The 25,930-nt window shown below is 41.9% G+C and overlaps 1 protein-coding gene across 4 annotated transcripts in view; it reads right to left on the minus strand.

The window, feature by feature from the left end:
• The window catches only part of ADCY8 (adenylate cyclase 8), a 261,395-nt gene that overhangs the window by 69,772 nt on the left and 165,693 nt on the right, over positions 1-25,930 (minus strand). For 3 of the 4 annotated variants that reach the window (XM_051844023.2, XM_017341537.3, XM_002710549.5), the window contains exon 8: positions 8,311-8,508. The exons of the other annotated variant lie outside the window; for it this stretch is intronic. In XM_051844023.2, coding sequence (XP_051699983.1) covers positions 8,311-8,508 — 198 coding nt within the window. The remainder of the gene's footprint in view (positions 1-8,310; positions 8,509-25,930) is intronic. 4 annotated transcript variants of the gene reach the window in all.

The following is a 25,930-nucleotide window of genomic DNA, read 5'->3' on the forward strand; positions in this document are numbered from 1 at the left end:
AATACACAGATATGAGGGGTCTTCAAACAGTTCATGGAAGTTGAGTATAATGAAATACCTATTCATGGATTCCAGCTTTTTGTATCAAAACAAAATTGCCTGTTAAAAGTTTACTTATTTGGGGCTGGCGCTGTGGCTTAGTGGGTTAAGACTCTGCCTGTGGTGTTGGCATCCCATATTAGCTCAGTTCATGTTCCAGCTGCTCCTCTTCTGATCCAGCTCTCTGCTATGGCCTGAGAAAGCAGAAGATGTCCCAAGTGCTTAGGCCCCCGTACCTGTGTGGGAGACCCAGAAGAAGCTCCTGGCTCCTGGCTTTGGATCTGCCCAGCTTTAGCAGTTGCAGCCATTTGCGGAGTGAACCAGCAGATATAAGATCTCTCTTTCTGTCTGTCCCTCTCTCTGTCTGTAACTCTTTCTTAAGTTTCTTAAATAAATAAATAAAATCTTTAAAAAATTTGTTTATTTGAGAGAGAGTGAGAGCGAGAGTTAGAGAAAGAGAGAGAGAGAGAAAGAGAGAGAGAATGCTATTATCTCCTGTTTCATTTCTCAAATGCTTGTCTGAACCTGGCCAAAGCTGGGAGACAGGAACAATCCAGATCTTTTTCATAGGTGACAAGGACTCAACCATTCAAGTTATTGCCATTGATTCCCAGAGTTGCAATAACAGATAGTTATAAGCAGGAACTGAAGCCAGATATCAAACCCAGCTACTCTAATATGGGATGTGGGCAAGCTAACCAGCATCTTTTTTTTTTTTTTAGATTTTTATTTACTTATTTGAGAGGTAGAGTTTCAGACAGTGAGAAGGAGAGACAGAGAGAAAGGTCTTCCATCCATTGGTTCACTTCCCCAGATGGCTGCAATGGCCAGAGCTGCGCTGATCTGAAGCTAGGAGCCAGGAGCCTCCTCTGGGTCTCTCATGTGGGTGCAGGGGCTCAAGCATGTGGGCCATCTTCTACTTCTTTCCCAGGCCATAACAGAGAGCTGGAGTGGGAGAGAGGTAGCCAGAACTAGAACCGGCATCCATATGGAATGCCAATGCCGCAGGTGGAGGATTAACCTACTGTGCCACAGTGCTGACCCCAACCAGCATCTTAAAGACTAAGCTAAATGCCTGCTCTCTAAACTCATCTTTTCCTATGAAATTTTGCAGTCCCCTAGTATTAACTGTATGTTATCTGGATAACACCCTTGTGAAATAGCCATGGATATTCCAATTTTTAGGAAAGAAAGTTCAATGATTAGCCCAAGATACAGCTGAAGTGTAGGTTCCTAGGGTGTGATGGACATTGCTTTTTATCTCCCTACAGCACATAGTATCTGATGCCTGGTGGAGTGTATACAAATGGAGAACAAACCAAATAGAGTGAAGGTTCTGAACTGGTCACATGGACTTCCTAGGAATCATAAGTATGGAAGGAAGGACAATTCTTGCCGATCATATTGAAACTTCCATGTGAAATAATGTAAACCCTTGGCTGGCTTGTTCTCATTGCAGAAGGCACAGTCTTCAAGGATGACCAAGCACTAAATGTCCTAAAAGAGAAAGACTATCTTTCACATCTCATTTGGAGGATGGTAATAATAGGGAATTTAATAATCAAAGCATTCGATAAAAGACAATCAAGTAATGGTTACATATTTGAACACATCTGGGGGGCCAAGGTGATCACTGCTTATGCTCTAATTGTCCAGAGACCTGGATGAGAACAATCCTCCTAATAGGCTATCAGTTTGTCCTTGGTTAGAGTTATGAAGGTTGGGAATCTGGTCCTGTTAAGATTGACCCTCTCAGCTCTAGAAGAAGTGTGAGATTTATTTTTAAGTGAAGATTTAGCCTCACAAGGTAAACAGCATAAGATTAATCAGGACGAGGGAAAAGAAAATCTAGTGCATTTATTCAAACTTCTATTACATGACTATAGTGTCATGACAATTTTCATACTAACCTCTAGGGACAGATGATTATCATCATGTCAGTGAGATCAAGGACCCCATCTGTGAGACAAATCATCAATGGCAGGAATTTACCCAGCAATCAAGTCTATGTTTTTTCTTCTTTTAACAAATGCTAAACACTTTTAAGTTAAATGAGGATTTTTCTTGTGCATGGCCATGTCTGGTTGAATGACAAAATGATATTGACTTGTTAGTACCTACTAATGGTCAGCTAACTGATAAATGGTCCTCTGTGCCCACTTCAGCTCCAAAGTGAGATTTGAACAAAGGTCTGTTTGATCTCGGAGTCTGTGCTTCTGGGTCCATTATGAGCCATATAGAGACATGCCCTGTAACCCTACAGGAGGCCATACTGATCTTCACTTTGGACCTTCTGATATGAGCTGATCTTTGATGGCAGGGAACCAGCAGAAGGTTTTAGTCTTCTCTCTTGAAACTTCACTGAAAAAGGGTCAGATCCAAATTGGCTTGTGTCTTTCGGTTCTTAGATTTTGCAGAAAATATCCTGAGACCAGGCAGTATCCTCCAATTATCTTCTTAACCTGAGTCTGGATGTGAGGTAGGTGATCTTCCCAAGTACACTCAGCCATGAACAGAGGAAGATGACTGACATTTCACAATGAGAGAATCTCAAAACAGTGTTTTTCAAAATGTACATCTTCCTTCAAAATCAGAAAGTTGGGGCCATTTGAAACAAGCTCCTCACTGATTCTTGAGTTTGAGAACTATTAATCAAGGGCAAAGAGGAATTCATTGCATAAATTTGTCACAAGGACGAAAGGGGACTTCTGTTGAAAAAAGATTTTCAGAATTATGCAGAAAGATATCAGCATTGAAAGAAGGAAGGGCATTTAATTTTCATTGATAACATTTGATTGAACACTTAACCTACTCAAAGACCCACATGTAAAACATAAGTACCTGATAAATTTTGAAGCTTATGTATCAAACGTCCTAATATTCATTCAGGATGAGTAAGCTGCCTCATTCTAAGGTGGTGACATTGTTTTTGGAACAGAAAGCTTCATGAGCTCATTCCAAATAAATGTTCCAATGCTATCAAGTTCTTTTAAGGCGGCAAAGGTTTGGGATTGGTTTCTCTGGTTTGGAAATATGTATAAATAATTGTAATTAATTTCCTTCCTCATCCTATGCTTCATTCAGACTCTTGTCCCAGAAAAGAAATGAGGACTAAAGACTGAGAAACATCATCTTCTTGTAAGTGTTTTTTTTTTTTTTTTTTTTTTTTTTTTTTTTTTTTTTTTTTGGACAGGCAGAATGGACAGTGAGAGAGAGAGACAGAGAGAAAGGTCTTCCTTTTGCTGTTGGTTCACCCTCCAATGGCTGCTGCGGCCGGCGCACCACGCTGATCCGAAGGCAGGAGCCAGGTGCTTCTCCTGGTCTCCCATGGGGTGCAGGGCCCAAGCACTTGGGCCATCCTCCACTGCACTCCCTGGCCACAGCAGAGAGCTGGCCTGGAAGAGGGGCAACCGGGACAGAATCTGGCGCCCCGACCGGGACTAGAACCTGGTGTGCCGGCGCCGCTAGGTGGAGGATTAGCCTATTGAGGTGCGGCGTCGGCCTGTAAGTGTTCTGAAAATGGGAAGGTTCAAGGGAAATGAGTCTGCAGAGGGCTGCATTCCTCACTGTGTAAAGAAGCTCACAAATCAGTGAGACAAAGATGAACGTCATCAGACAAGTGTGCAAATCCCAAAAGGAGAAATATGACCAAAACACATACAAAAGACCTTCAACCTCAATCAGAATTAAAAAAAAGATTAGGGAGACATTGTTTGCTTCCTATCAAATTGACAATTTTAAAAACATATGAAGTTTCAGATGTGTCTCAAGCATTTTAAAATGTGCATTATCTTGACCTACTTTTTGGATTTTACCCTAAGGAGATAAATGAGTCTGCATGGATGATTTAACTATGACAATGACCATTGCAGCAGAGTTGGTAATTTATAATAGTGAAAAACTGAAAAAAAAAATGATTAAAATGTACAATGCAGTAGTGTATAATCTAAAATTACTTTGCAATGAAATACTTAATAGTATGGGAAAAGGATATTAGCACTATATTACAAAGTACTATTTGACAAAATGATCCTTTTTATAAAAATTGCATAGATAAGTATATGGAGACTCACTGGTGTGAAAATAGCATGACAGATGCCAAAATATTCACAGTGCTTATCCTGGTATGAAAGATCAGAAGAAATTTCATTTTATTCTTGTTGCCTGATATGTTTTGTATAAACTTTTTTAGTGAAAATTCATCTCTTTTTTTTGACAAAGATCCAATATGATTAAAAATATGTAAAATGTTGTTTTCTATCTCTTTACCATAGTTCTAGCCTTTGATTGCTTATGAGATTTGTAAACTCCCTTGGGAAATAGCCTGACAAAAGATGGGCAGAAGACTGCTTTGTGAAATGTGGCAGGGGCTGAAAGGGACTCTGTGAATGGACTAGGTCCCCTCGCTGTGTCCAGGTTCTGCTCAGAGTCCTCATAAAGCTACTGGGGAGAGGGCGTGTTGAAAGGCACCCCAGGCTGACTGAGATCCAATCCTTGGGTGCCATGAGGTCTACACTGGGGACTCTATAGATTGGAATGAGGTGCCACTAACAATGACACTGGGAAAGCAGAGGTAAACCAGGATTGTCCCAGACAAAACTGGCATATAGTCATCATGATCATGGGGATTTGTGGATTCATAGCTCCTGTTGCTGACAGGTGAGGTACTGTCCAACCTTCTTACTCACAGAAACCAAGGACAAGAGGAGGGAAAATGTTTCGTCCAAACTTAGCTAAGCCACATGCGTCATGAGCATGCTTTTTCGGAAGCTTGACTCAAAACAACCATGGGGGAGGTGGGCTGGGGAGCCACCTTGCAATTCGATGGTAGGGAACTAGCAGAAGGCTACAGTCTTCTCTCCTCAAACTCCACTGAAAAAAGGTCAGATCCAAACCGGACTGTGTCATTTGGTTCTTAGAATTTGTAGAAAATATTCCCAGACCAGGCAGTATCACCCAATTATCTTCTTAACCTGAGTCTGGATTCAATTTCTTATTTACTCAAGAAGAGAATATGTTGCACTATATACTGATATACCAATTCTCATGGGCCTTAAACAGGAAATGTGAGAAAATTTGTATACATTCCAATGGAGCTTTTTATGTATTTTTTTGCTTTATAATTCACTCATAAAAGTGAAGAGGTAAGAGTTCTCTCATTTATGTATCTTGTTATTGTTCAAACAGCATGAAGCCGTTTCTTCTCTATAAAGTTTGCAAGGTATAATCATTGCTTACATTTTCATTTTTCCTTACAGAAAAAGTTTTATGTCCAAACTGGCTCCCAAGAAATAGGGTATGGTAGGAGGAAGAGAAGAGGCTTTAGATCATAAATACTGTATATATTTTAGAAATTTTAAGATGTGTATTTTAAGTTTGAAATGTAAACTTCTTGTTAAAAAGCACATTTTCACTCTCTGAATACAGAATGCACTTGTTTATCAGTGGTATCCTCACATCTTGAGCTATTTCTGGGGCCCTTTGCGATTGCTTCTGATGGTCACCAGGTGGCAACACCACCCCAGTTCCACTTTAAATGTAATTGCCCGAGGCTTTATTTAGACCACATTTAGGGTGGGAATTCAGGCGGCAAAGCTCTGCAGATTTCATTTGGGAGTTTTAATTTTGGGAGAGCTATTTTATTTTATCTAATCAATACCGTAGTAGTAGTAGTAGTATAGGTATGTTGATTTCCTCACTGCTGTTGTCTATTGTATGTTAATTTTTTTCTGTTCCTCTTTACTTCAAGGGTGTAAATTCAGCTTATTGTGTGTGCGCCTGTTTGTGTGTGTGTGTGTGTAGGTGGGGTGGTGGTGAATAAGTGTGTTTCCCCTTAGACTCCCAATATTGGGATATGTTTTCTTTCTGAGTACAGCATAGAAAATAGAGCACCTTGTAGTTGAAGGCATCTTATAGTCAATGAAAGATAGTAGTTGATTTTGATATCTATGACCTCTGCTTTGCATCTCGGAGACTCGGTTTTCTCTATTGTAAATGGGATCTTAAGATTGAGGGTGCAATCAAGTGATCTATGTAACACTAGGTACAGAGCAGCTGCACAAAAATACTATTCAAGAACTCTGGGGTCTTGTGCCTTTGAAAACATTGTTTTTGTTTTGCTAATTCTCTGGAAACTTCTACTTAATCTCCTCCAAACCCCTTCCTTGTGCATCTTGCTTCATCCAAAGTTCAGAAAACAGAGAATGAATGTAGCATAGGATTATCTTCTTCAAACAAGAGGCAGGGAGAGCAAGTCCTAGGGACTCCAGACAATAGTACTGGCTTCCGTGTCACAGCGGCCTCAGGTCCTGGTCCCCTAACTGACAGCTTGACTTCATAATTATTTCTCCAGGTCTTCTTTCATCAAGGGTAAGGTGAGAGTCATAACAATATCTACTTTGTACTGTGGTTGCCTCTTAAATTGTACAGAAAGCTTACAAATAGTGCCTGGGTTTTGGTAAATACTAGATGAGTGCTACTTATTACATGTTGTTTTCTTGCAGTATCACAGTCCCTCAACAGGATCTTAGAGATCTCTGTGACACGAGAGGAGTGAACATTTTCTGATGTGTCCCATTGATTCACTACCAGGGAACTTATGCAATGTGAAGAACCGGCTTGGTAGTGCATGGCAAGACTGTCCATTGGCAAGAGCTCTAACCATGTCCATTTTGGGTTCTGCTTTCTGATCCTCCTAGTCATGGAAATCAGGCTAAGATACCCTGGTCCTGCCCCTGGTCCATTCCTCCTACAGTGTCAGGGGGCTATACATAAGATTATACATAAGGGTATTCATAAAACCCACTAGAAACTAACTAGAGTTTGCAGGGGTTATGTCATTAGTGAAGCAAGTATATCTTTTGGCAGGAATGAATAAAAGGGTTTTGTATAACTCTGGACAGAGGTTTCTACACAGACTAATTGAGAAGATTCTTTGTAAAGCCACTCTGCTCATCATTCTAGCCCTTTCAATGTAGTAACCAGAAAAGAAAATGCATTTAATTTGGACCTAAAGCCCTTAATTATATTATGAATAGGCAAAGTGCACCTGGTATTTCTGGGGGATTGAGTAAGGCAAAATGTTTCTTTTCCTTTTGTTGGGTTAGTACATAGACACAATACATTTCAAATTGGGAATTGCCAGTGAAGGTATTAATTTTGCAGTTTGTAATCTGTAGGTAGTTATCACAGAAACTCATTGGGAATAGTGCATGTGCACAGAAGTGTGAATTTCCCAAACCAAAGAAAGCAGAATCTCCCAGGCAGCTGAGCAAACTCACACAAAAAATTGCTCACTGGAGCTTTACAGAGTATTGGATCAAACTCTGAAAATTTGCTTGCAAATTCCCTGCTGTTCTTGCCCGAGGCTCCGTCAGATGCCACGTCCTCCTGTGCTCAGTCAAGGAAGGTCTGTCAGCTTCCATCAGTGAAGAGGAGCAGCCCAGTTAGGCAGGGACAGCACCCTGTTTTCCCACTCCCCTTTGCAGGGCAGAGCTGGAGGGGCACAGGGCAAAGTCATCATTGATAGATTGATGGCTGCCAGCTTTGAACAACTCCCCTCATCAAGTCGCTACCTGGGAGCCTTCCTCAATAACTGATGAGGGAGGCAGTTTCATTACACTTGTTGTACAGAGAGGAACTCATACTCAGAGAGCTTGCCTCGCTTATCAAAGGTCACATAGCCACAGAAGTGGTAGAGGTGGAATTCAAACCTAACTACATCTACAGTCCATCTTCTTTTTACTATGCTGAGATGGAGGAGAGGAGCAAAAGGAGGAGTGAGATAGCAGACAACTGGGAACATGGGGAAATAGATGTCTAAAATCTCAAAAAGACAGCATAGAGCACTAGTGTTTACATCAAGTTAGTGGGTGCCCTCACGTATGAAAATGCAAGGCTTGTAACTGATGTGAATTCATCCAAAAGCAAAGCCAAGGCCGAGTGTTGTTAATGCCACTTGGCTTAATAATCTCAAAGTGGAAGATAATCCTTTGATGCTCACTGAGTTAAGGGATCCGATACTTTAGCCATCTTTTCCTTAAGGAGCTAAACTGTAGCTCTTCCTCTAACTAGCATCTCCTTTCAAAGCTGGCCTTCAGTCTACTCATGAGTTTCAAAGGGAAAAAGAAAAGACGGTGCCAAACTGAACCAAACCAAAGCAAACGAATAACAGACAAACAAAGAAACTGAAAACCACGGACCTTGGGTTCTCTCTCTAGTCCCACACACATTTACAACAATGTACTTAGAAAAAGAGCCACTCAGCTCTACCTTGTGCTCCAGGCTGGAGTCTTTAAACATCAGTGAGAATGGCTTGATATGCTCTCTTCTCAATTTATCGCCACTCCGCAAGTCGATGGTATGTTCTATTCTCTTGTTAATTTCCTCAGGCCCAGACTGGACATGCAAAGCTTGTGCAAGATGGTTTGGAAGCAGATTTATTGAATTTCTTGTTAGGGCAGCCAGAGTCTAGGGGGAAAGCACATGCAAACACAATAAACCTGCTAGTCCCCTTTGGATCAAAAAGAAATGAACTGTTTTTAGGTCATGTTGCATTGCAAACAGTAATAGCATTTCATGCAGTTGTATTCAGTGAAACCTACAGAAGCTGACTTGTTAGCATTTGGTTTAGAGAAACACAGCCTGGCAAAATACCACATTAATAGGGATACTTCCCTTCCTCTATGTAGGTGCACTGAATTCCCTGGGTTGAGTTATTTGGAGAATCATTGGCTTAAGAAATGTTATCAAGGGCCTTTCTCCAACCAGGTATATTCCAGGTTTAAGAGAAAGAGAACTCCAAAATAACAGAAAGCAAATATATCTGAAAAACCCACAAAATGATCATCTCCACGTTTTCATGTGGTTTTTGATTCCATGGTCGTGGAGAGACCTGGGGTCCCAAGGCTTGCATTTTTATTTTAGCATTCCTAACAGCCAGACAGCCAGATATGCCAGGATGTGCTCCTTCAATTTGATAAAGGCTGTTAAATTTTACACTTCACAAATACGCCCCCTCCAAGTAGACCATTATATATCTATATACTTATATAGATATATGTGTGTGATTTCCTTTTTGGAAAAAAATGCAAGCAGTCCCAGCCTCCCAGATTTTCTCAGGGCTCAACAAAATAAAGTGGTGTAAGGTACAGCCATCAAGGTTAGCAGCTGGATATGGGTACACAGATGCAGATATTGCATTGGCTTAGTGAAAACACACCAGCTCAGACAAGAGAACTTGTCTTCTGGTGACTTGATCCACCAGTGACAAGATCCACTGGTTGGATCTAGCCAAATGCAATGGTCACTCAGAGCTCCAGTTTGACTGCTACTTTGACAAAGTGTGATTTGGAGTTGAAGGGATGTGGTACAGGTGAGGGAAGCCCATTCCATCACTCCAAGAGACTTCTTTGAGGGGAAGGATGGATGGGATGCATCTGTGGAGCTGAGAAGTGAGCACTCTGCCTCTGTTCACATTCCTATAGCCTCTGCTATTCTTGGCTATGTTTAGAACACAGCTAGACTGCGATAAAATGATGATGCCACCAAATGGCAGACTGTGGGAGGAGACAGACTACCAGAAAGATCCTCCTGTACAAGCCTTTGTATATCTATGAGCCTCCAAGAGACTTGCTCAAGAGACTTTAGCTCACTTGCAGTTCAATCAGACCCATTGTTTCTAGGGCCAGAGTTGGCATGCGGGGCTTTGACCTCTGTGAAGCCATCCAGCCTACTCCATCCATATAGATATGGTGTTGTTGGATACTTCATGTTCATCTACATGGATGACCTGAATTGGAGGTCTCTAAAGAATTCTGCAGCAGGGCTTCATCACTGGCAGGATTTACTGAAACCCCCTTATCCAGCGCTGGACAAAGAATAAAGCTGCTTGTGCTAAAAATGAGAAAGCAGCTGTATGATCTTAGGGCACTGAAGCGTTAATTTCACCTCTGGGTATTAAGGAGACCACTGCAGGTTAAAAAGATAGTTGTTTGCAGGGGGCAGATACAGCAGGATGGGAGGTAAGGAGAAGGATTGGATTAGAGAGGGGGAAGCAGGGACCAATGTTCCAGAAAATTCAGCAGCAGGAGACACAAGGAGCTAAAGGGCTTGAGCTCTGGGACTTAAATGCTGTTAGTGCAGCAACCCTGAACGCAAAGGAAATGACCTGTTCCACTGGTTTATTGGGTAGAAATTCTTTCCACATAGCTTGGCAATTGGCAAAACTCAAGTTTTTTACGTTGTAGAGGATATGGAAAGGAAACTCAAGCTACCTTTGTTGGGATACATTCTGCCAGGATGCCCCCTGGACTGTACTTGGGACTGGCTTCTCAAAGCTGGAGATAAAATTTACTGAAATATCTAGGAATGTTCATAGTTAGGCATCTCTGACATTTTTGGTAATTTTAATTTGCTTATCCATTCTACCAGGTCCTCAAAGACCTTTGCATTTCACGGAGCAGGGGAGTTTCAGAAAATAGGTTTGGGACTGATTCACCTAAATTATAGTGAAAGCAACTGCTGCGACAAGAGTTACAACTGCACTGCTCTAATACAAGCTCTAATGCAAACTCAGAGTAACAGCCTCTTACATTTACTTTAATGAATTAACTCTCAACTTTGTCCCTACTTTGCTCCTATTGATACAGACTGGTCAAAGTGTCATCAGGGACAAATGCTGGTCTGTTGAGGACATTTGGCACTAGGAGTAGATGTTACCTCCTGGCTACCTGTACTTTGTAACCCTTTTCCACTCAAAAAAGGATTCAGCTGCCACTGGAGGCACAGAGCAACGAAATCTCCTTTCAGAGCTCCTTTATATGGTTGATTCAAATGAAATAGAACTTTGGAAGCACCAGCTCTTTCACCACTACCACCACCAGGTAGAGGAACCAGCTACGGAGGAAGCCTTTTTGTCAAAATGCCAATGATGTTGTAGTGGAAACTTCTTTTGTGGGCTAAGCAGTTATTTATATTTCGTGCAATTATATCCCTAGTACTTTGTGCAGGTAGGCAGTGCTCAGTGATCTTCTCTCTGATCATTTGTCCTGTCAATTGTATATGACAATTACACATGTGTACCTCCTCCCTTCAGAGCACACACTCACATACTCAAGAGATCAGCATCAATTCCAGAAGGCAACCAAATTGAAATCAGGAAGGGACATAAGGAAATATACAGCCTCCATTAACCTTTAATGAACTGCAACACATTCATGACTTTGGGGGCAACTATGGTTTGAGAGTATCTGTGATACTCCTCTCTTTCCACAACTAAAGACCACTAAGATTTGACCACATCTTCATCCTCAGTGGGATAATATCGCCAACACCCAAAATCCATGCACTGATGTCTCCAGTACGTCATTTGTCGAAAGTATTGTGGAAATGTTACATGCCTAATTAGCCCATTTAGGATCATGCTGGAATGAGTATTTTTTAATTATAATATTTTTCATTCTTTTTAAAAAGACTTAACAGCCCCAGTGTGAACTAGATTGAAGTTGTGTTAAAAATAGAATAAACTTTAAAATACAGTTCCAATCTTAAATTGACCTCCAAACTGTTAGATGGTTCTTTTATACAAACAACTTAAGCATTTGACTACAAAATAGGAAAAACAGAAAGATGGAATGGAAAGAAATGGCAAATGGAATTAGATTAAATATAATGTATATAATTGAACACCTAAATCCAAATATATGTTTCAATGTATGATTAAAGTATACACTATAGACTATATTTACACACAATAATAAATATATACATATTTATTTATTTTAGCTGGATTTTTTTAGATATTTGGGAGGTCAGATTGAAGCAGCAATGCTATAAATAATTATTATATTTATTTTATAAATATTGCTATAAATAATGATGTAAACATTTATAATGTTGTCTGTTTACTTTAGATATTGTTCTAGATGTTTGGGTGGTCAGATTAAACAGTAGAAATGTCAAAGTTTGGGGCCAGCATTGAGGCACAGCAGGTTAAGTTTTTGCTTATGATGCTGGCATCCATTATCAGAGTTCTGGTTCTTGTCCTGGCTGCTCCTCTTCCGATCCAGCTACCTGCTAATGCACCTGGGAAAGCAGTGGAGGATGGCTCAAATACTTGAGTTTCTTCCACCAGTGTGGAAGCCCTGGTATTCTTGGCTCCTGACTCTGGCTTGGCCCAGCCCTGCAGCTGTTGTGCCATTTGGGGAGTGGATTGGTGGATGGAAGGTATTCTCTTTCTCTCTCTCTCTCTCCATGTCTTTCAAATAAATAAACTTTAAACAAAGAGAAATGTCAAAGTTTGTGGCTGAGGTGGCCTCCTGTGGCTGAGTTCCTAAATAAGAAAGTATCATTGCCCCTGGATTCATCATAACTGGGACCTATGTGCCCTCTTTGGATCTCTCAGAAGTTAGTTCCTCCTTCACAAGTGTGTCAGACAGAGCAAAGCCCAAATGGGAGCCGAAGTCCCCTCTGAACCCAGGTTTCTGGTGATAGGGTCTTGCTTGAATTACTACATGGGTCTGGTGAGAATTATAATCAGAGGTCTGTGTAACCCTTGGCAAATTTTGTTGGAATGGGGTAGGAGTGGCCATGGTTTCTCTTAAACCCATCAGTTGGTTTATTCTCAGAAGACTTTGGATTTGTGTCTATCTGTGTACCCACAGAAGCCCTACTTTTTCTATAGGATGTATTACTTCGTGGTGGACACAGATTTTGGTATTCGTTAATGAGCTTGTCACAGTGAGTAAATTCTTTCCAATGGGATTTCAGGCTGAAGACTGACTCTTTAGAAACATTCAGTTTTTATGAGTCAAGAACCCTTTAGCTCTATGAAACACAAACTGCCATCTCAAAACCCTGAATGTCAGCCGGTGCCGCTGCTCATTAGGCTAATCCTCCACCTTGCGGAGCAGGCACACAGGGTTCTAGTCCCGGTCGGGGCGCTGGATTCTGTCCCGGTTGCCCCTCTTCCAGGCCAGCTCTCTGCTGTGGCCAGGGAGTGCAGTGGAGGATGGCCCAAGTGCTTGGGCCCTGCACCCCATGGGAGACCAGGATAAATACCTGGCTCCTGGCTTCGGATCAGCGCGGTGCGCTGGCTGTAGCGCACCGGCCGTGGCGGCCATTAGAGGGTGAACCAACGGTAAAGGAAGATCTTCCTCTCTGTCTCTCTCTCTCACTGTCCACTCTGCCTGTCAAACAAAACAAAACAAAACAAAACAAAACAAAACAAAACAAAAAAACGCTGAATGTCTCCAACATCACTGTAGAACTCAGGGTCAGAGCTGGAAGGTTCTGTTTCCTTCTCAGGGCTTCCTAATCCACTTTCTTGAAACTGTGTTCCAGAAAAGGCAAGAATGACAGCATGCTTTCTTTGAAATTGGTTCTGTGGTTTAGGCCATGGGGATCCATTATCTGTTTATCCTATTTCTGCTCACCAATCTCCTTGGGAAAAGGACTTTGCTCCCAGTGCTGGTGCCAATGTCTGATACTTTGGTGCCACTTAGTGATGAATTTATATTAAACTTTTGGAACCTTACAGTCCACATTACTCAGATAAAAGCACTGACAAGTTTTGCACAAAGGAGACATTTAAACTGAGTCTTTCAAACTTTTGTTAACAAAACCCCTCTTTTCTTGAATTTCCTTTATAAATTCTATGGAATGATAATTGGAAAACAATGCTGTAAAGTTCTTCCTTGCTTTATTCACAACTCTCACCTCCTGGACCTCTTCCTGTTCTCTGAAAAAGATCTTCTTATCTCCCTCCCGTGGCTGTCTTCTTTTTTTCTCCAGGCTAATGAGTAGGGTTTCTCCAATTGCTTCTCAGGTGACCAAGAGTTTCTACTTAGCTCACAATGTTTTCTTTCTTTCTTTCTTTCTTTCTTTCTTTCTTTCTTTCTTTCTTTCTTTCTTTCTTTCTTTCTTTTGACAGGCAGAGTGGACAGTGAGAGAGAGAGAGAGAGACAGAGAGAAAGGTCTTCCTTTTGCTGTTGGTTCACCCTCCAATGGCCGCCGCGGCTGGCGCACTGCGGCTGGCGCACCGCGCTGATCTGATGGCAGGAGCCAGGTACTTATCCTGGTCTCCCATGGAGTGCAGGGCCCAAGCACCTGGGCCATCCTCCACTGCACTCCTGGGCCACAGCGGAGAGCTGGCCTGGAAGAGGGGCAACCGGGACAGAATCCGGCGCCCTGACCGGGACTAGAACCCAGTGTGCCGGCGCCGCAAGGCGGAGGACTAGCCTATTGAGCCACGGCGCCGGCCACAATGTTTTCTTATTTGTGCGTTCTCCATGCACTACTGCACAGAGTATCTGGCCTGATGCAAATGACATTTGACCTTGAGCTGGAACTCAGACTCCTGACACAATCTGACCTCTTAAATAGCTGCTCAGTCCACCATATTTATGCATTGGACCATGTAGTATCTAGGCACATGTCTTACTGCTACTGCTACTTTAACAACCAATGCAGACGTTACTTCTCCAGGAAACTTGTTGAATATTTACTTGTCCTTAGCACGAAATTGCTGTGATTTTTTTTATAATTTCTTAATTTTATGTTTATTTCCTTTAGACTATGATCTCTTGAAGGTCATACACCATATCTTATGTATAACTTAGTTTCTAGCACCTGTTTTTTTCCCCCTAGGTGGAACCAATAGGTGAGTGGATGCATGGAATGGTGAATGTTTCTCTAAGAAAATTACTTCTAGGGCACTGTTTCTGGTCTTTTGCTGCTATAAATACTTTTTTTAAAAATTTTTCGTCTTCTCTCCCATGTGGACTCCACATTTAGAATGATTATTTTTATCAAGCTATATTAAACAAAAAGTAGTTTATTTTCCTACCACAAATCAAAATAGGCTGGAAAGCAGTGATCTTCAAACTTTTCTGTGGCCAGAACTTTGACTGACTTCACTCCGAGTGCTTTTCATGAGCCAACTTGCAAAGGAAGGTTAAATTCATTCATGCAAGGGCTTCAGCATTTCTAAGCTCCCTTATGGGGTGATGTGGCAGCCTTGACATTTAGCTATAGGTAGTTGTGACTGAAGTCCCACAGTCTGGCCCTGCCCACTGCTGATTTGGGAAAGACCAAGTGAGAAGGCCAAATCCAGCAAGTTCAGGGCATGGCAGTAGGATGTCCACCTCTTGTGTATGGACAAACTTTTGTGCTCAAATACTCTTTCAGGCTGGAGTCTGCACTCAGAAGTTGGAAAGCCAACTGGCGTCTTCCAGCAGTTTCAGAACCACCTTTCTTCAATCCAGTGGCAATATTTTCCAGTGCTAACTTGGCGGCCTCTGCAGATTCATTTCAAACTTGCTGCTCACAGGGTATAGATTCTAGAAAAGGTAGAAATTTTATCTTTCAGTTATCATTCCACTTCCTATGCCCTACAAGCTATAGGAAACATACTAACCCTGAGCACGAGCAAACCAGCTGTACACACTAGAACTACTTTCCCCTCAAGTATTAAAATCCCCTCTGACCTCTAAAAGGGAAGATTCCTACTTACAACAGGTATTTTGGGTTATTTTTACTTTTGACAAATTATAATTGTATCTAATGATAGAATACACAGTAATGTTATATAAGTATATGATGTAGAATAGTTTAATCAAGCACATTAACATTCTCATCACCTTCAAATTTACCATTTACTCTTTTTGAGAAAACTTACTCTTTGGGAAAGCTTTGAAGAAACCAGTCCACAGTGGTTTGCATTCAGAGCCTCAGGGAGAAGCCTTGTGTTCCAAACAGGCCCCGTTTCCCCCCTCAATTCTGGGGATAAAGAGTAGAGATTTCCTTGGGTGTGAGATGTAATATTTTTCTGGTAAGAAGGCAGTGAATTGTATTTCTGAGATTGATTTTGGGGGCCTTTGGGAAAATATACACACATGACCTCCAGAACATTCCCAAGGGAACTGATGTTAAGTAAGACAGGTCAGTCAGATTGCTGCCACATTTTTGTAGAGAAAAGGGAATGTCACATCCCTATGATCTGTTTGATGCTTTTGTAGCTAGGACTCTAGATTTTATTTTCATCATAATCTGTCTTCCAAACAAAACAAAAGAGCGTTTGATGAGATGTTACTGTGGAAGGGGGTCTATGGATTCCCCCATGGGAAGAGGTGGAAATAAACTTCATAATGGTCTCACAGCTGCTACCCTAGGAAGCAAGATAATGAAGATCAGAATGTCCACTCTGCTGGCATCACAGTCCAGACATTTCTAACAACCCAGTGGTAATATTCCAGCACCCTCCGCAGCCTGGCCTCACAATAATGAAGGTCAGATGGTACGCTCAGTTGGAATAATACTCCCGACATTTCTAACTACCCTGCAGTAGGTTTCTAGCACTTTCTGCAGCCTGGCTCCCAGCCCTGAACCACAACAAAATAATGTTGATCTGGGGCCCACACCATTTGGACAATTACTGCTTCCCTCTTGAAGGCAGAGTGTAGAATAAGAATGCTGTTTGCTGTGGATTAAAAGATCTGTGAAATACTTTGATTGACCTTTGTGTCCTGAACTTTCAATAATCCCTTAATAATGAGGAGAATAAAACAATGACAAGCAGGCTGATCGCACAGTAGGCACTTAGTAATTGACTACTCATTTGAACTCTACACCTCTCTCTTAACCTTTCAACTGATATTGGTAAGCTGGACTATTAAAACATCATTTTGAGATTTTGGTCCCAGGATGTTCAGGCAGGATATTCTCTGCCTGGTGGACTTTGCCTGGCATTAAATGGCTCACCTCTTGCTTCAGTTTATCCTACTGGTGTACTGTGTCTTTGGACATAACTCACTGGTCTTGGTACTCTTTGAATTTGTAGTGGGAAGACGGTCAGCTGTGGCTGACCTTCCCACCCAACCACCATTCCAGAGGGCTGGGCAGAGCACTCAGGACAGGAAGACGCAGAGCCTTTCGGGATATCTCCTGCATCCTGGATTTTGTCCTTGATCCCTGGTCCGAGTACCCCAGCCAGTTGAACTCTGGGCAAGTTACATCACAAAGCTATTCTGTCTAGCCTGAGAAACTTGCCTAGCTCTGTTTAACTGGTCTGCTTATCAGCTAATCCTGGGCCGCTGATCTGATATTATTCTTTGAGTTCATCAGAAAGAAAGCTCTCATCTCAGATGGGGAAATATTGTTATGTCTGAGTCATCCCATGTGTGGGCCATTTTTAATCAAAAAGAGTTGCTCCATTTCTACAGAACTGGCTGGAACATAACTTAGCATATCCATTTATTCATGACTATTTTGAAGTATGTTGTTTGAAGCAAGTTGTTAAATAAAAGTTTTAATTTTTAAGACATTCTACCCATGGTTATGTGTGGAACAAATAGGCAAACCCCAGCACTGATTTCATCTCAGGGTAAGAGGCTGTTTAGGTACGTGAATAGGGGATGATCTAGTGCTGGAGTAGGATGCCTGCTTTGCATGTGGCTTGTGAGTTGGAGACAGAGAAGTTGTAACATTAATGGTTTGTTGCAGGGGTAGGGAATGTCCAATGTATAAAGCCCACAAAATCATTTGGTCTTACCCTGCAAAAGCAGTTGGGACTCAAAAAAAAATTTTTTTTTTTTGACAGGCAGAGTGGACAGTGAGAGAGAGAGACAGAGAGAAAGGTCTTCCTTTGCTGTTGGTTCACCCTCCAATGGCCGCCGCGGCCAGCGTGCTGAGGCCGGCGCACCGCGCTGATCCGATGGCAGGAGCCAGGTACTTATCCTGGTCTCCCATGGGGTGCAGGGCCCAAGCACTTGAGCCATCCTCCACTGCACTCCCTGGCCACAGCAGAGAGCTGGACTGGAAGAGGGGCAACCAGGACAGAATCCGGCACCCCGACCGGGACTAGAACCTTGTGTGCCTGCGCCGCAAGGTGGAGGATTAGCCTAGTGAGCCATGGCGCCGGCCCTGGGACTAAAAATTTAATAAAACTATAGCAGGTTAATTTTATGTTGATAATTTTGAATGGCCCTTGAATTATGTTATAAATATCCAGTTGGCCCTTGTCAAAGAAAGGTTTGCCACCTTGGCGGCTGCAGGGTGGGCATAAATAAAAGAGCCAAAATATGGAGATGTCTGGGCTGAAATTGTCAAAGGCTGTCTTGTCGATGCAGTGAACCCTGCCTCTCTTTCTTTTCCCCAATTATGGTGAGGATAAACCAGGGAAAGAGGAAACCACCCATTGAGAGTCAAACTACATCTTTGGAGCTTTGTGTCTTATACTTGCTTTTTTGTTTTTTATCTGACAGAGATATAGACAGTGAGAGAGAGAGACAGAGAGAGAGGTCTTCCATCCACTGGTTCACTCCCCAAATGGCCGCTACAGCTGGAGCTGTGCTGATCCAAAGCCAGGAGCCAGGTGCTTCTTCCTGGTCTCCCACGCGGGTGCAGGGGCCCAAGCACTTGGGTCATCCTCCACTGCCTTCCCGGGCCACAGCAGAGAGCTGGCCTGGAAGAGGAGCAACTGGGACTAGAACCCGGCGCCCATATGGGATGCCAGCACCGCAGGTGGAGGATTAACCAAGTGAGTCACAGCGACGGCCCCATATACTTGCTTTTACGCTAACCTTTCTCCCACATACTTTTGTATCAAAATGTTTAATTAGTTTAGCTTTTCTGGGTTGCTATTATTCTCAGTGTTTGCCTTTGAATATATCACCTAAGTGTGTTTGAGTACTCCCAAAATACGGGGTATTGAGTGGGTGATACCACACTTGATGTTTCCGAAGCCCTTACTATATCATGTTCTGAAGAGATCCTTCAGGGGAATGAAGATGACATAAAAGTCACAGAATTGGAAGAGATGCACTAAATCGAGCAGTTCACAATCTGGAATTCTTAACAACAGTTTGGAGATCTTTGGAATGTGAGAGGATGTTGCAGAAAGTCCTATAAATAATGTACACTTACCCAAGATAAGCCACTTTTTGACCCTAGGTGAATTAAAAAGAAGTACATATAGAAATAGCCAAGATGAGCCCATGTAGGGCAAAAAAAAGTCAAGTGTTGTTGCTCATCTTGGAATTAAGTTACTTAGACTGGTAATAGTCTCTTATTTGTGCAGAACAGTAGTGGTGGCAGTCATGGTGTGTGTACAGAATCACTTTATAAAGTGGGGCTACAATTCATTCAAAGCAAATGCAATTTTATTTAGAAACAAAACCCTTCCCAGAAATGAACTGCACTGAATCAAAGTAACAGCAGTTATTTTTGGTGTCAAAACAGAGAAGGATCAGACTGTGGCTCAGTGAAGAAATTCTACGATGACTGATGTTAGCCCAATCATTGACAAAGTAAAAACAGCATGTGACTAATATAAGGCATACCTCTTTGTTTTCAAATAAATAAGGAGGTAAGAAAAAAAATCCAGACTTTTTTGCTCCTTCTCTTCTTATGTATCTTCACTTATTTAAAATATCATTATTTACTTCTACACATTTAAAATACTATATGCACAGTTACTAGTTCCTGTTGATCAGGCCATAGTTTTATGACTCTCCAAAAAACTAGTCAATCCCTGGTCAAAGAAGCATTTAGCTAGTTTGTTTAGAAAAGTTTCAGGCTGTGGAGTAACCACAGGTTGCACCTTGTTTGTTTGCCAACTTCAATGTCCATTTCCAGATAGGTAATTCTATATGAGCCACATACTCAACTCCTCCACCTTTATCTCTTCCACCTGCTCTACCTCAGGAGATGCAGAGAAGGAGAGGGTAATGAGGCAACGTTAATGGATCAAATTGCCTGCTTAATCCACTCAACGCTCCCCAGAAGGCTTCAAATCTACTTGCCTCTCAGCACAGAGTGAAAAACCAGACCCCCTCTAATTCTTCTGCCTGGCGGAACTCAGCAGCCATCCTCAGAGCCAGGGCTGAGGAGAGACAGCCTAGGGAGTTTTCTGATCAGAAAAAGGCATGTTACAGGAAGAGTGCAGACTGACTTCGGGGAAATTTCCAAAGCCTCTATGTTCTGGACCCTAAGCCCGCAGATGTACCATGCAATGAAAATCAAAACTTAATCTGATGTTAAAATCATTAAAAACAAATTACCTGTAAAGAAAATTTTGCCTCTGAATTTCTGAATACTGAGATTAAATAAGAACAATTAGGTATTTGGCAGCTTATACCAAAAGCAATAAACTCTGAATATATATATATATATATGTATATATGTATATATGTATATATATGTATGTGTGTATATATATATATATATATATACAGTTTAAGACAAAACCCAGTTTTACAGGTGTTTTTATAGGGAGGAATTTCAGTTAGAGTTTTGAGTAGGGATGAGAAGCCTGCTCCTTGGTCTTGAGGATTAGAAACCAAGACCAAAGTGGTGGACTTGCTTTTCCATCTTCCTTGGCTCCTGTTCTCTAATCCTTAGCTCCTGACTCTAGACCTCAGGGTCATTTCCTTGGGAACATATTCTTCCCTGATTACCTTGGGTAAGTTTTTCTTCCATCACAGCTCTGTTCTGAATTAATCACACAGTGCTCAACCTGAGTCTGCACTCACTGTTCTGCTGTAGTCACACAGTGCTCACACAGAAACTGTTGACTTGTTGCTAATGCCACCTAATTTTGATTTCCCTGTTTTATTTCTCACTGGTACTTTATACTTCACCTGGAAAATTATAGTTATTCAATAAGTGTTTGATAAATTTATGACCAAATGAGTGGGTGAAGAAATGACCATCTTCATAGAACTGACTTGCTCAAATTGAATGATAGAAGTAAAATGGTTCTTCATTTAGAGAATTCTCTTTTTTTTGGTTTTGGAATATACAAAGGTGGGGCTTGCACTTGGTGTACATTTGATCCTTAAGAGTCAGAAACAAGAAAGAAAGACAGCAAATCCCAGAGACGAGAGAACATAGTGTTCCAGCTGAAAACGCGACCTTGGAAGAAGTGTGAGTGTAATGATGGTAGAGTGTTCACACACATGAAATCAAAACCCAGTTAGGAAGGAGACTTTATTTCCTAGTGAGATTTTATCCCAAATAGTTTTATATTTTGCTTTAGTTTGATATTCATGTTTCAGACTGTTCACTAATGTAACAGCTTAAGTATAACTGTTATCCACACTTGGATAACTGTAATTGGTGGTTGTGCCCACCACTTCCTAGTTTTTTGAGTTTGGATGGTAGGATTCTGAAATGTGTGAAACCCAGCAGTATGGCCACAGATGTCCAGCATGTGTCTAATGTGGAGAAATTGAATGAGGCAATATCAGAGCTGGGAGAAAAGATTGGATTATCCAGTCCAGGTCTGTCACTACATCAATGAAACCCTGCCTGGGAGAGAGGAGTGCCTACAAGTAGGTGGCAAAGTTAAGGCTGTGACTCATTTCTCTAAGTTTCCTTTCAGTCACTTTCCACTATCACAGAAAACTTTGGTTCCTGCAGAAAATGACACCCAAATTTCAGGACTCGCAGGCTACAGAGCTAACCAACTTACTATGAGGAACTTGGGATCAGCATTGGGTCCATTTAAGAGCGTTACAACAGTGATCAGATGAGAATTCTTTTAATTCTCCCAGAGGATTAGAACAGTATCTAACAAAAGTCCCAACTGGCACTGATGAAGATACAGTGTAGTCTACATATGTTTTTACATCCTGCTAGTCAGTCCAGCCCACTCTCTCCACATTGTCTTTTCTTCCTTTCTCAGCACTCTCTAGTGCAAGTGGTTTTAATGATTGTTTTATACACACACACACATACACACTCCTCACATAACTCATATACACACTAACTACCATACACAAAAATACATGCACACCACATATACATACATGCACAACAGATACTACACATAGATTTATCCTTACTTGCACAATACATGCATTTACATGCATTTACATAGATTTATCCTTACTTGCACAATACATGCATTTACACCACACGCCACATACACACACGTGCAACACACATGCATGTAAACACATACACGACACACAAATCATACACAAACACATATACACGTATTTAATACACAACACACATATATATCACACAAACTATAAGTATGCACACACCACACATTCATATCATACATACACACTGTACACACATGCGCATATACCACATGCACATGACCACATGCAACACACACACATACACATACATTTGCACCTTCTGAGACTCACTTGAAAAGCAGGCAGAAGGTAGAAACCCAGTATACATCTTTGGTCCACAAGGGGGACCGGAGTGTGTGTTTGAGTCTGTGACTTTTGGACTCAGACATAACAGGGTTCTCATTCCAGCTTTGATATTGACTGGCTGCATTGCCTTCAGGGAATGAATGCATCTCTCTAAATTATAGTTTTCTCATTTGTAAAACAAGCACCTCACACCCTTTAAGGTTGGTGTTAGAATTAAATTGAAACAATTTGCATAAAGCTCCCAACATGATACCTGGCCCAGTGCTTTCTACTTCTAGTGTGAGAGATGCTATATATGTTTATCTGTATTCCAGGAAATGGGGCTCACTTCCTTCTCATTTGTCGGGTGGATTTTGGAAATCCCATATATGCTTATGATCCTTGTGGTAGGTACATGTACTTCAAAATAATAGTAATGGTTACAGACACTCTTGTGTAGAAATGACTAAAAAATACAATGAATGTACCAAAGTATACTTTTGTTTCTGTGACTCTTTAAAAAGACCTGAATGAGTAACACCAAAATGCCCGTATTTTGAAGCCAACATAAATATAAAAGGATGGGATGAAGGTGATGACTCTACAGCATATGGAAGGCAGACTCTGGGCTCTGAAATGGGGTCTCACTTCTAAAAAGGTGGATCCACTTCTCTTGGCACATCACTCATACAAGAATATCCTTTATACAATATATTTTCCAGCTATGTAAAAGCCTCACCCTTCAATCTCTTCTTGTAAATCACAAGTCCATGATGCATTTTTTTCTGATAAGTACACTCTTGGCCTCTACAATCCATTATCTGCAAGGCAGCCAAAGTGTTTTCCGAAAAATCTAAATCAGATCATGTCGCTACCCTGCCTCGAATCTTTCTATCACTCCCCTTGAGATAAAATAGAAAATCAACAAGGCTTTTAAAGTCATGCCTCTGTCTCCGTCAGCTTCCCTATTCAGTATGCTCCAGCCACTTAGGGCTCTTGGATCTTACAGTAGATTTTCCTCCACCTCAGGGCCTTTGTACTGGCTGCTTCCTCTGTTGAGAACACTCTGCTTCTGGTTGTTGGCATGCATAATCCTTGCATCACTTGGACTGAGCATTTAGAGAGTCCTCTTTTCACCATCCTATTTGCAGTAATTCTATCTTCATCCTGGCCACCAATCTCTTTCTATTTCCTTCATAGCACTTGTCTGTTTTGCTTAATTTTCTGCCTTCTTGACTCCCTGAAGATGTAAGCTCACAGAGAACAAGGATCAAGTCTGCATTTTTTTTTTTGCCAGGCAGAGTTAGATAGTGAGAGAGAGAGAGAGAGAGAGAGACACAGAGAGAGTTATAGACAGTGAGAGAGAGACAGAGAGAAAGGTCTTCCTTCTGTTGGTTCACTCCCCTAATGCTGGCTCTGTACTGATCTGAAGCCAGGAGCAGGGTGCTTCCTCCTGGTCTCCCATGCAGGTGCAGGGACCCAAGAACTTGGCTATCCTCTGCTGCCCTCTCAGGCCACAGCAGAGAGCTGGATTGGAAGAGGAGCAACCAGGACTAGTACCCGGTGCCCCAACCGGGACTAGAACCCGGGGTGCCAGCACTGCAGGCGGAGGATTAACCAAGTGTGCCATGGCGCAGGCTGCAAGTCTGCATTTTCATAACTGGACCTCCATCTAGGATATTGGAGTACCTATTTTTTTTTTTTTTTTTTTTTTTTTTTTTTTTTTTTTTTGACAGGCAGAGTGGACAGTGAGAGAGACAGAGAGAGAAAGGTCTTCCCTTGCCGCTGGTTCACCCTCCAATGGCCACCGCTGCAGCCGGCGCACCGCGCTGATCCGATGGCAGGAGCCAGGATCCAGGTGCTTCTCCTGGTCTCCCATGGGGTGCAGGGCCCAAGCACCTGGGCCATCCTCCACTGCACTCCCTGGCCATAGCAGAGAGCTGGCCTGGAAGAGGGGCAACCGGGACAGAATCCGGCGCCCCGACCGGGACTAGAACCCGGTGTGCCGGCGCCGCAAGGTGGAGGATTAGCCTATTGAGCCACGGCGCCGGCCTGGAGTACCTATTAAATCACTGAATGAACAAAGAGACCAAACCCAAATATAGTATGTATTTAGAGCATGAACCAACAGGGAAAAACCTAATATTTTAAACCAAGATCCTTTGTGAAAAGTCTTCCTTTCGTCTCCAATTTTGTTTTTATTGTGAGTGATTGAATGATCATGTTTATGACTCACCCAACAATCTAATCTTGAAATTTCTGGATATCTTCCCCCAAATGTGAAATTCTTGACTGTTGGTTTACTTTTTATACTTCCTCGTTTGTAATCTGAAGTTGCAATCATTTACGTGCCATCATAAATTTCTCACCTTCTAGTTTACTTGCTTTCATTCCCCTTGGAAGCTCAGGGCTTGGGAAGCCTCACTGGCACCTTCGTTCACGGAGTTCATGGGGCCACGGTACCAAATCAACATACAGAACATACGTCCTTGTCAAGAGCCAAGGATGCAAACCATAAGTACTCAGGATGTTCAAGGGCAACCGGAATTCAAGAACCCGGACTGGTTGAAACCAGAAATTTTAAGCCAGATACAGGGACAGGGAAGATGACCACAAGACCGAAGGAGTATGGTCAGGCATACATAGGGACTGGAGGACTCACGTGGGGATACAGAACTGTTAGTGATTTTCTGGACTGCTGAGATGGTTAGAGGGTCAGGGACTGGGATGAACTTGGAGTTCCTGGAAACCCAAAGCTCTCTCTTATCAACCGTAACACTCAGGGTTCTGACTTTACCATCTTACTAAGCCTGGCTCTTGCCAATGGTTCTCTTCAAATCAATTCCAATAGGTAGTTCTCAGCCTTTATCTTACTGAGCCTCTTTGCCATCATGTTTGATTTTGTTGATGACCCTTCTCCTCCTTAAGATGCTTTATGCTAGGTTTCCGTGATACCAGATCCCCTGGCTCTCTTCTGATCACTCTGACTGTTTTGTCTATGCCCAAGAATCCTAATCTTCTTTCACTTTCTATGTGGTGTCCTCAAGGGCTGCCCTCCGCCTTCTTATTTCTTAATTTTACACATTCCCCACAGTGATCTCTTTTACTTTCTTAGCTTCTACCAGGACTCAGACTCATATGATGACCAGATCCACATGTATTTCTAGTTCTTTTATGCCTGAGTTTCAGAAACATATACTCAGCTGTGTCTCTCTCTGTATTTCTTCCCCTGGCTCTTTTCCAGGTACCTCAAGCTCAGCATGTCCCAAACAGAATTTCTAGTCTTTCCTTTCCAAACTCTTTCCAGTAAAGCATTATTTCAGTTGGAAGTTCTATTATTTACAGAGTTATACAAGTAAAAATCCTAGAAGTCAAATTTGACTGGTTTTTCTCCCGTACCACCCACGTAGATCATTTCACCCACTCATTCAACACATTTTAATCATGTCCTGTGATTTATCAGTTATTATCCTAATCGAAGATTAATGGGTGATAGGCGAAAGAGATATAATTCTTTTCTTCATGCAGCACATCCAATTCTTGCTGACCTTGCCTCTAACATGTTTCCTTCCTTTGTCCCTCTTTCTTTTCTCTACCAGCAGTAGTTGACACATAGTATGCACTCAATTAATCCTCATTGAATGGATGAATATGTAAGGATGTAACTCTGAACATCTTCTGCATACATAGCATAGAATATGGCACAGTTACCTGATGCCATTAAAATATTTCTAGGC

This window comes from Oryctolagus cuniculus, chromosome 6 (assembly GCF_964237555.1).
Source record: "Oryctolagus cuniculus chromosome 6, mOryCun1.1, whole genome shotgun sequence".
In the NCBI taxonomy this organism is placed as follows: domain Eukaryota; kingdom Metazoa; phylum Chordata; class Mammalia; order Lagomorpha; family Leporidae; genus Oryctolagus; species Oryctolagus cuniculus.